The 11424-nt window shown below is 40.5% G+C and overlaps 2 protein-coding genes across 2 annotated transcripts; one reads left to right on the plus strand and one right to left on the minus strand.

The window, feature by feature from the left end:
• Positions 1–1613: 1613 nt before the first annotated feature.
• On the plus strand, positions 1614–3618 carry LOC118599505 (NAD(P)(+)--arginine ADP-ribosyltransferase 1-like). Its single transcript, XM_036214775.1, has 2 exons — positions 1614–1681; positions 3099–3618. Exons 1-2 carry the CDS (start codon positions 1614–1616, stop codon positions 3616–3618), a joined length of 588 nt encoding a protein of 195 aa, XP_036070668.1.
• A 4791-nt stretch (positions 3619–8409) lies between these two features.
• Positions 8410–9877, minus strand: LOC112137522 (T-cell ecto-ADP-ribosyltransferase 2). The gene is made up of 3 exons (XM_024259875.2): positions 9594–9877; positions 9411–9503; positions 8410–9279 (listed from the first exon to the last, which is right to left on the minus strand). Exons 2-3 carry the CDS (start codon positions 9465–9467, stop codon positions 8524–8526), a joined length of 813 nt encoding a protein of 270 aa, XP_024115643.1. The 5' UTR covers positions 9468–9503; positions 9594–9877; the 3' UTR covers positions 8410–8523.
• Between the last annotated feature and the right edge of the window lie 1547 nt (positions 9878–11424).

An 11424-nucleotide genomic window follows, 5' to 3' on the forward strand; every position in this document is an offset into this window, starting at 1 on the left:
CGTTGAATTGGGGGTGGTAACCCGAAGTTAGGCTGACATTTATGCCCAGCCCCTTGCAGAGTTCCCGCCAGACACGTGGCGTAAACTGCGGTCCCAGGTCCGAAATGATATCTTCAGGGATACCGTAGTGTCGGAAGACATGGTTGAGAAGTTGTTCGGCGGTCTCCATAGCGGTGGGCAGCTTGGGAAAAGGGAGCAGACGACAGGCCTTGGAAAAATGATCAATAACGGTGAGTATCGTGGTGTTAACCATTGGAATGGGGTAGATCCATGATGAAGTCCACCACGATGTGTGACCAGGGACGATGAGGTGTGGGCAACGGTTGTAGAAGCCCGGCTGGGAGTTGACGTGGAGAATTGGCCATTTGACACTGGGTGCACGCCACCACAAACTGAGCCACATCCGCCAGCATGATCAGCCACCAGAAGGAATTCTGCGTAAGAGATTGAGTGCCCGCCCTACCTGGGTGTCCTGCAGCGGGAGTGTCATGGATCAAGTGCAGAACCCGTTGACGATGAGGAGGAGGCACGTAGATTTTGTCGACAGGGCAGGACGGTGGAGGCGGTTCCTGTTGATTAAACTCTTAGTTCTGTGATGACGTCCCATTGGATAGGAGCCAGAAGCAAGATGCAGGGACTATGGGTTCAGCAGACCCCGGTCTTTCAACCTCTGTCTCATGCAGGCGAGAAAGTACGTCTGCTTTGCCGTTTTTGGAGCCTGGTTGAAAGGTGATATGAAAGTGGAATCGGAAGAAGAAAAGGGAGATGTGTTCATCGAGGTTTGGTGAGTAGATGAGGATATCATCCAGGTAGTCTATGACGAAGAGCTGACGCATGTCCCTGAAGATGTCATTTATGAACGCCTGTAATACGGTTGGAGTGTTGCAGAAACCGAGGGGAATGACAAGGTATTCATAATGGCTAGTCGTAGTGGAAAAGGCCGTCTTCCACTCGTCCCCTTCACGGATACGGATTAGGTTATAAGCACTGCGTAGATCCAGCTTTGTGAAGAATCTGGCCTGACGCAGCTGCTCCAGGGCTGGTGGAACTAGCAGTATGAGGTACCGGTACTTGATGGTGTTCTCATTGAGGCTCCGGTAGTCGATGCAGGGGAAAAGGCCACCGTCCTTCTTTTTTACAATGAAGAAACTGGCCGAGGCGGGTGACGTAGACTGTCGGATAAAGCCTTTCTGTAATTCTTCCTGGACATATGCCTGCATGGCCTCCGTCTCTGTTTGCCACAATGGAAACACCCTTCCTTTTGCTGGGGTGTGCCCAGGTAAGAGATCAATGGCACAGTCATGTTAAGTCAATAATGAAATTTCCTGCTGCCCCTGAATCTATCATTGCAGTAGATGTGATGACTTTATCTCCTCGCTTAATGTCAACAGAAATCTCAAAGGTAATAGCAGAGTAACTCACCGGGCCTCCCGATCGTTGGGGCGGACGATCGGGACAGGAAGCTCGCAGGTGGCCAGGGCGACCGCAGTAAAAACAGACATTCTTGCGCATGCACCTACTCCTCTCTTCCGGCGTCAGACGTGTTGTTCCCAGCTGCATCGGCTCAGCGGAAGTGACGTGCTCGTAGCGGGAACGTACAGACTGGAAGGAAAATGGCTCAGCGCTGGCTTCTCTTGGTCTCCGAGTCCGAATGTCAAGAGAATGTCCAAGGCAAGGCAAGGCAAGTTTATTTGAAAAGCACATTTCATGTACAGAGACAATTCAAAGTGCTTTACATAAAACATTAAAAGAAACAATCAAAAGAAATTGTAAAAATGTGATCATTTAAATAAAATTAAAAGAAAGTAAAAGGATTTTACCAAACGTATAATGACCGCGATCAGCTGATCGAGACCCATATTCTTGTCCCGGCAGGCAATCTTGCGTTGTAGCTCCGTGTTAAGTCCCCGGCGGAAAACAGTCCGAAGAGCGGTCGAAGTCCAGTCTGTTTGAGCAGCCAATGTCCGGAATCTCAGGGAGTATGCAGCGTCGGTGTCCTTCCTGACACAACCCTCTGTATTTATCCGGGCTTGGGACCGGCACAATGAGACCCTGACTTGGGCCCCCTCGTGGCTACATTACCGCGATCAGCTGATCGAGATCCATATTCTTGTCCTGGCAGGCAGTCTTGCGTTGTAGCTCCGTGTTAAGTCGGAAAACAGTCCGAAGAGCGGTCGAATGTCTGGAATCTCAGGGAGTATGCAGCGTCGGTGTCCTTCCCCTGACTAATGTCAAGAAGCTGCTCACCTGGATTCTTTCGTCACTAGCATGCTTTAATACGGCGAGCAGCAACCGGGTAAACTCGGCATAGGAGTGGAACTGCAGCGATCCCCCAGACCTGACCGCTAGCCATTCCAATGCTTCCCCAGTGAGCTTGCTGATGGAGGAAGAGCTGGCGCTGCATCAGGAATCCATTTCATTGTTCGGGTTTTCCTGTGAACTTGTCCGGCATTGAAAGACGTGGAGCAGGCGTGGAGGCGCTAGCGGCGGAGGGAACCTTGGGAACCGGATGCGTGGCTTGCTGCGGCGCTGGAGATGCTGTAGGTATCGCTGGATTGACTAACAAACGCTCCATGATAGTTGAAGTTGTCTTCCATGTTCCAGTAGCATGGAAGCAAAAGCTGCTGGATTGGAGGGCGAGGGAACGCCCGCTGCTGGATCCGAGTCAGGCGAAGCTGTTACGCCCAATGTGGTCTAGGGGTTCGGGGCCTAACATAAAGGTAAATTAAAGTAAATAATGGGTAACAAAACACAACAAAGGTCTCCATAAAAAATATAACAACATTTATTTACAAGAACCAAAACAACCGAACAATAACTAAAAGTGAAGCAAAAGGCTTCAGGGTGAACCAAGGCCAAAACAACAAACAAAACCCCAACTGACTCAACCCAGGGAGCTTACCTGCAAAAGAAACAGTAAAATAACGACAAACACTAACCTCCCTGGACTAACAGAAACAGGAGAAAACATTTACTAAAGAAAATGGCGGTTCACCCCAACAGCTTCACTTAACTTAACCAACACTAAACACAGAACACAGAGTGGGACCTAACACAAATCACCAAAGAAACTACAAAGTGCGCACAAACTAAAACAGGTGGAGAAGTTCAGCTCAAAATCAGGGGCGTAAGTACCAGACCAGCTTTAATTATCACTCCCTGCACTATTTTCTTACAAGAGCTATACAAAAACTTGCCGCCAAAAAGACAGGACGAAAATGTCACACTTCTTACAGGAGAACTAATATCTCCTTCAGACAGGATGCTCTTAACAAGCGTATACGCTTTGGTCGTTTCACTTCCTCCTCACTGCATCCCTTGGAGTCCAAGGAAGGCATAAATTTGGGGAAAACTTTTGGACAAAAAAGTTGCTTTGTGATTAAAACATGCTATGGAGCCGACATCTCACCATACTCCTGGGTGAAGATCGATTCAGGGAAAAACACAGAAGCAGAAATCTTGATTCCTCCTTATGAGGAGTTTAAAGTCACCAAAATAGAAAGAAGAGCAGAGGATAAAGGGCTTCCCTGTGATGTAGTCTATACAGTGGAGAGCACTCAGAGACCTGTTTCAATCCGCAATTGTGCTTTCTTCAAGCCCTCCCTGTCTCATAAATGAGACACCAGAACCCGAAGAAAATGCAGCTTGTTCAAATATCTGTGAAATATCAACTGAAAGCAGCAGAAACAGCAAAAATGTGTGTCATGAAATAAATGTGAACCTCGGAAAAATAAAAGCAATAACTTTAACAAAAACTGTATGTGTTTTTAATGTGGAGTTCCTTTGAGTTTGACCATGAAATTGTGCATTTCGTCTAGTGGAGAGGGAAATGTATGGAGAGAAATAAGTTTCACCCCGATTTATGCATGCGTAATTCTTGATCTATAACTCATAATACATTTTGTGCACAAGTACAAAATTTATGAAATTCAAAAAAATACAATTTATACAAGCACAAATTAAAATGACAACAGCTTGAAACTAATTACACATGCAAATCTTTAAAAATTACACACGAATCACCTATTACGCACAAATCTGTGGTGAGACTTTTTTCACGTCTCATTGATTCGTCCGTTTAAATACTACCAGAATACTGGGTGTAGCTACCAGAAAAATGTAAATGTTTTCATGACCCAAACATGGAGACGTGATCACTGTTTTTGTACAGCTCTTCAAAATAAATAAACCTGATCTCTAAACATCCTCCGTGTCTTCCATAAATTACAAATTAAATAAACACAGACTCCGTTTCATGTAGCAATCAGGCTAAAAACACGGTAGCTCCATGTTGCAATCGAGCTAATTAGCCCTTTGCTCTATGCTTGGCATGCTGACAATGGGAGTGAGGTCATCTGGAACCCACAAGACAGCGTGATGAACTAGAAAAAATAAATAAATAAATAAAAGTTGAGCACTGGTGTCACAAGGTGTTTTAAGTGTGCTGCCACCTCCACCACCCGAGTTCAGATCAGCCGGGAGCAGGTCAAACAACAACCAGGCTTGTTTAAGAGAGATAGGGAAGAGTTTATTTGGACAGGAGTAGAGTCTTAAAAGTCCTCCCACCATTAGAGTCCAAGGCTGTCAATCAGGAGGAGTTCTGAGTCCATAAAAAGAAAACCAGGTACCTGAGTAAAAACAAATGATAAAACAATGGGAAGATGAATAAAGCTCTACTGAAAACAGAAAATATGCACAAAATATAAAACAGCTCCTCCTATAGCAGCTATAAACAATGCGAGGAAGGACAAGGAAGGGGTACTTAGCTTAAAGAGGGGTGTATCGTAACCACACTCCTCTGCTCCTCCAGTTCTCTCCATCCTTCCTTTGCCCATGTTGCTGGGCCAGATAATTTTATAATATTGTTATTAACGGCCCCATATGTAGCGCTGGTAACATGTTCAAGCAACACTTGGATTATGAAGGCTGAAAGTTATAATTATCTATTGCTTTCTTTTTGGAACACACAATTCATCAGAATCATTTGATATGTTTTTGCTCAATTTTATATTTATTTCCAGGATTTGTTTGTTTTGTTCAGCAGCATGTTCATATTTGGATTATTTTAACAGGATATATTTGATGGAGATCAAAATCTTTTGGATTATTTACAGGTGTAATTTTTCATATAAATAGATATAAAAGCAAAGAAATTTTAGTGTTTTTGTCTTTTAACATTTAGTTTGTTTCTAACTTGTATAATTTTGACAAAATTATTTTTTATGGAGAGTAAAATATTGGAAGTTATTTAAAGTTTAAGTTGTTTTATTTTAGAATAATATTCCTCTGTTTTTTTCATAGTTGTGTTAAAAAGTTTTCGAAGTTTTAAAAAATTGGTTCGAGTGACGTAGGGTGTGTTTTGGATTTTGGTGAGTTTGACATCCCTGTTATACATGAACACAAATGTTGTTTTTTTATTATTTAATTTAAGTACTGTAAACTAAAAAAAACATAACAGAGAATGACAAAGCTAAGCAATTTGTTTGTTTGAGAGTGAAATATTTCATCATACATGGTGTTCCCTTCTCCACTAGATGGCACAACAGTTTCATGGTCAAAGTCAAAGGAACTCCACTTTAAAAACACACTTTTTACGTAAAGTTATTATTTTTATTTTCCCAAGATAAACAATGATTTCATGAGACACTTTTTGATTTTTCAGTTGATATTTCAAAGATTTTTAAAGGAATAGCATTTCCTTTGGTTCCTAATGTCTCATCTATGACAGCAGGGGTCGTTACCCTGGGGAACATGGAGGAAAAGACAGTGGCACGCCAGTTTGTGACAACAATAAGCACTTTGATCTGTCGTCTTTATTTATTTTTCGGATTTGAAAAGAGTGATGATCCTTTCTCACGATGATCTTTGTCCCCCTGGCGTCATGAGGAAAGTATCCATTCATGCAGCGCTGTTACTGTGACCCCGCCTACAATATAAACACTGTGGCTTTTTTTCAATAAAACTTTATTGTTTTACATAATGTGCATTACTTTCCGCGTAAGCCTTCATTACCGGGAAATTTAAACAGTCCACCCACTGAGAGAGGGCAACCTAGAATGAGAAGTAAAATCAAAGATCCAGTTTTGTCACCTGGAATGGCATCACTGGGGCCCCAACCTGGAGCCAGACCTGACCACCTGCAGGAGAGCTCAGAAGGGGCGGGTCCTTTGTGGTTCGGGTGCAGTTGAGGGCGAGTGCCTTGGCGGCTCAAATCCTGGTCATGGAATTTGGCTTTTGGGACTTTTTGACCATTCAACCACAGATCTCCCATTGTAAAGATTTCATGTGTATTTAAATCAACTTCTTCAACTTTGCCAGAGTCAACAATCTGAAACCATTCAACATCCTCAGCTTTCTCTTCTGCACTTTCACTCACGTTTTTCTGATCTGAACACACAAACTCACGTTGCACAAGTTTGGTACAATCTCAGACAAAAAGTCTTCACTTGATGCTCCTCTAGCATGTGTCACCCACCCCCTGTGGTCTGTCTGCATTTCACCCTCATAACCTCCAGAGCGGCCACGTCCGCCATGAAACATCACATCACTTACAACCATTATTTTAGGATCTTTTGACCTATCACCTTTTAAACAAAGACACAATTCACACACAGAACCACAGCTGGTTTGTTAAAACACAAACAAAAACACAGGATAACCCAGACAATAACTTTTAGACTACAACAGTTCTCTCAACACTACACAAAATCACAAAATGCACAACACAAATACTGTAATTTATTGAATTTGTCTGTAACGTAATGAATTTCAGTTCAAATTTTGGTAACTAAATTACAATTACTAGACAGCACAAACCAAAGTTATGCCCTGAAATTATTGTTTGCCACGATCCTAGATTCATGAGCAATCTGTTTATTTGTAGGCTACTATACAATCTATGTTTTTTCATGTTTGTGTGTTGAAACCAATGACGTTATGCTGAAAAAGTGTTTCTATTTTCTGGATTTTAGAAGGGTATCTTGTGAGTGCTAGCTTTATTCTCATGAAAATTTGTAGAAAAAAGTAAAGAAAAGTAATGAGTAGTGAATTACTATTTAAATTAGGGAGTAATTTACTTACAATATCATACAGTAACTAATTTAAAGTAATCAATTGCTCTTTAAAAGTAATTTACCCAACACTGGTCAACACTGGGTTGATGCAAAGCTCCTGTTTCAGCAGTTTGTGTCACTTTGAGCAACAGCTATGTTAGACTTTTCCTGTTATGCTGAAGGTGTGAGGAAAATATTCTCTAAGCGAGAAAAGAAAGCAAAAAGTGTTGCTTTTTAAAACTCACCATGATGTTCAAACACAGTTTTGATCAGCAGTTAGAATGATATATAAGTATGTACATTTTTTTAACAGCTGAGAGACTCTGAACAGTTCTAGTGAGGAAGAAGTGCAGTGTGTGATGACCAAACATGGACTTGTGTTTACACCTCTGTCTTCATTAAAACCAATGTAAAGGTTTAGTTTGTTCGATGTGTGAACGTAATGCACCATCTGTTCTTTACTTAAGAACCCAGAAGTCTTTTCTCGTTAGCGTTTCCATTTCTTGTCGTATTTCCAGCTTCATCCCAGGCCAGAGTAAAAATCATTTTTGTTTCATTCTCCGTCTTGTCCTCACAGCTGAGAAACATGTCATGTGTATTTTTTTTATGTTAACAATTCTTTATCTCTGTAACACTATAGAGAGTCAGAATGGATTTGAGTCAGATCTTGATCCTAAATATGCAGAAGAGTGTCCAGGTGGGTCATGTGACATAATCTAATGTTGACTTTTTGTGCTGTAATGAAACTCTAACACTGAAAATACATCAGCTGTCAGAAGATGCAGACTTCCTGAAGGGAAATTCTTCCTTTACAAACCATTCAACAGAATGTCTAATTCTTCACAGCAGCAGAGACTCACTATGTTTTAGTAGTAGTTACATTAAAATATAAAGCTGAGCTCTGTTTGATAAGACTCCACTGAGAGGTAGCTGCTGAAGTCGAGTGTTTCACCCACAGCATGCTTCACTGACATTTCCATAAAACCTTGACTTTTATCACAATAAAATTACCAAAGTTGTTTTGATCTGTTTTATAGAATGTTTGAAGTAAAAAAAAATAATGTCAAAGATCTTTTGTCTTCCCGCAAAGACCAGGGTGGTTAAAAAAAAGTTTATATTTTTATCATTACCCTGTGTGAACCCACATGTTTCTGTTTCTACGCCTTGAAAAGCTGAAAGAAAATATGAAAATAAATGGAGACTCACAAGACAAAGCAATTTGAATTTTTGATAGTAAAATATTTCATAGTAGATGCTGTTTCCCTCTCTACCAGAGGACATAATAAACACAATTTCATGGTCAAAGTCAAAGGAACTCCACATGAAAAATACACAGTTTTTGTTAGAATTTGCTTTTATTTTTCCAATGCACGCAATGATTACATGAGACACTTCTTACATTTTTCTGCTGCTTTCATGTGATATTTCACAGATATTAGAACAAGCTTCATGTTCTTTGGGTTCTAATGTCTCATCCATGAGACAGGGAGGGCTTGAAGAGAGCACAGTTGTAGTTTGAAACAGGTTCCCGAGTGCTCTCCACTGTATAGACGACCTCACAGGGAAGCTCTTTATCCTTTTCTCTTGTCTCTATTTTGGTGACTTTAAACACCTCATAAGGAGGAATCAAGATTTCTGCCTCTGCATCTTCATACCTTGAATATATTGAGATATCAGCTCCAAAGCATGTTTTAATCTTAAAACAGCTTTTTTCTCCAAAATCTTTCCCCAAGTTTTTACCTTTGTTGAGCTTCAGCGGATGCAGTGAGGAGGAAGTAAACTGACCAAAGCGTATCTTCGTGTTAAGAGGAACCTCCATGAAGGAGACTTTAGTTCTCCTGTAAGAAGTGTGACATTTTTCTTCTGTCTGTTTGGCAGCAAGTTTTTGTATAGCTCTTGTAAGAAAATAGTGCAGGGAGTGATAATTAAAGCTGGTCTGGTACTCAGGTCCCTGTTCTCGAACTGCCTTATTTAACTCATCGTAAATGTTTATCTGAGCATTTGTGTAAGCATAAACGGCCACAGCCTCATTTTTTTCCAAACTTCTTTTCTTATTTCTTTTCCATTTCCCGTTGTAGTACATCTCTGCTTCACTCCAAGCATCACGAAACTTTGGATTATTGTTTGTCTCATTCTTCAGGAAGTTCTTCACATTTTTAAGCATTTTGTCTTCACAGCCCTTATACATGTCATCAACAGAGTTGATAGCCATATCCAAGGGATAAACCTGCCATGAATGTAAACAGAAAAAAAGAAAAGGCTGTTGTTACTGACTGTTGCTGATTCTGTATCTTTACAAGAAAAAAACTACAGAATGTTCTCATTTAGACATAATGAAGCCTCATTCATTGATTTTACCTCTGCAGTCACCATGTAGGCTCCAAACATCAGCAGAACAGCAGCCCAGACTGACATCTTTGTGATCAGCTCACGGATGAACACAAAGTTTCCCTGTTGGTCCACAGGAGATTAGAAGTGAATTAATAAATGAATACATCACCCTTCACCACAATTCAAACAAGCTCAGTACAAAGTACAAACCGATGGAGATGGAGGTCAAAGAGTCAAAGTGGAGCTCCTGGTTGAGAAGATTCTGGCCGAAGAGTGTGTTGAGCCTTCTTAAAATAGTGAGAGAACTTCCTGTTTTCAGTTAGTGGGTGGAGAGACTCTGAACAGCTCTAGTGAGGAAGAAGGAGGATGAGGGTGATAACAAACCATGGACTTGTGTTTGGGCTTCTGTGTCTGGACTGCTTCATCAAAACCAATGTAAAGGTTTAGTTTGTAAAGAACCATGATCTGTTCTTTACTTAAGAACTCAGAGGTCTTTCCACGTTAGCGTTTCCAGTTCTTGTTGTAGTATTTTCAGCTTCATCCCAGGCCAGATTCAAGAAATCATTTTTGTTTCTTTCTTCATCTAGTCCTCACAGCTGATAGACAGAATGGATGTTATTCAACAGTACCACAACTACAACCAGTAGAAAAAAAGCTCTGTCCTTAATATGTCTTCAAGAGCAATGTTGACTTTAATTTGAGATAGTTTGTCGCCTGTTTTCTGCCTTGTTTACCTTATTGATTCATACAGAGGAAATATGTGTTTATAGACGATTTTACTAATAAAAAACATTTATACACATTCAATTATCAGATTAAACAGATATTTCTTCAGTCAAAGTGAGCAACGGATCTACTAGTGGATTTTGTTTCTTTGAAACTTTTTGTTTCATCATCTGGACAAAACAAGCGATAAGAGGACAACTTTCTCTCTGAAATGATGCTTGGCATCCCCTCACAGGATCTTCAGCATGTCTACCACTTTCCTCCACTGGTTAGTTCTCACCAGCTGCAGCAGAGCGGGGTCCAGAGGGAGATAAAATAAACAAAATCTGTACTCAAGTATGAGTACCTTTACTTTCAAATATTCTTATTCAAATAGAAGTATAAAGTAGTCATCTGAACAATTACTTCAGTAAGAGTGAAAAGCAAATAGTATGAAAAAGTAAAAAAAAAAAAAATCTTATTTTTATTAATGTGTGAATTCCAGGGTTTTCTGATGTTGAAATAAAATGTGAATTATTTTAAACAATCATTCTCTTCTTTTTTGTCTATTTGATCAAAACAAAGCTTTGATTGAAGTCCAGAACACATTTGTGATGCTCAGTATTTGAATCTACTGAGCTGATTGAACAAAGAACATTAATAAATATCCATTATTGAAACGTTTGCTGTCTTTTATTAAAGATTTTGCATCTAATCCCTCCTTTTTGCCTGTTATGATCAACATTAAGTATATAATAAATGTTGTTTTTGTCACTCCTCTATTAGCAAACAGCTCTTTGATTGGAGCCACATTGTGATTTTCAAAGCTAAAATGTGTTGGTGTCAGGACTCCAACTTCCAGTTCCCCTCCCAACCACCAGAGGGATCCCTCTCCAGAATACTGATGTCCTCCGTTGCTTCTTTCACCAGCTGTACTCAATTATCTTAATCAGGCTCACCATATTTATATGTTCACTTTGCACCTCATTCTCTGCGAAGTATTACCTAGTTTACCCTAGCAATTTCTGAGCGGTTCTGATATATCTTTTGCCTACTCGTGTTTTGACCGTTGACTGTTTTACTCGCCTCCTTGTCTAGCTCCTCGTCTTCGATTCCTGCCTGGGCTTTGACCATGTCTCTGTTTTTGCCCCTGTCTGTTTTTGGATGTTTATTAAAACGTACCTGCTTGCACATGGATCCAAACGCCTCTGCGTCTTCGTCACAGAATGCTTTGTTACGGCTGTGGCTGTATTTGGTTTTGTCTTTCTTTTTGGTGCTTGTATTTCTGTCAGAGTGGGACTCCTGTATGTGTTTTGGATCTTTGTCTTTTTTTCTG

The sequence above is a fragment of the Oryzias melastigma genome, linkage group LG1 (assembly GCF_002922805.2).
Source record: "Oryzias melastigma strain HK-1 linkage group LG1, ASM292280v2, whole genome shotgun sequence".
NCBI classification, from domain to species: domain Eukaryota; kingdom Metazoa; phylum Chordata; class Actinopteri; order Beloniformes; family Adrianichthyidae; genus Oryzias; species Oryzias melastigma.

Bases quoted from the DNA above. Each gene is read 5' to 3' on its own strand.
- LOC118599505 (XM_036214775.1), top strand. From the start codon at position 1,614: ATGGCTCAGCGCTGGCTTCTCTTGGTCTCCGAGTCCGAATGTCAAGAG. The intron at 1,682-3,098 runs GCAAGTTTATTT...AAACTAAAACAG, and splicing joins AATGTCCAAGGCAAGGCAAG to GTGGAGAAGTTCAGCTCAAA.
- LOC112137522 (XM_024259875.2), bottom strand. From the start codon at position 9,467: ATGTCAGTCTGGGCTGCTGTTCTGCTGATGTTTGGAGCCTACATGGTG. The intron at 9,280-9,410 runs GTAAAATCAATG...CATTCATGGCAG, and splicing joins CCTACATGGTGACTGCAGAG to GTTTATCCCTTGGATATGGC.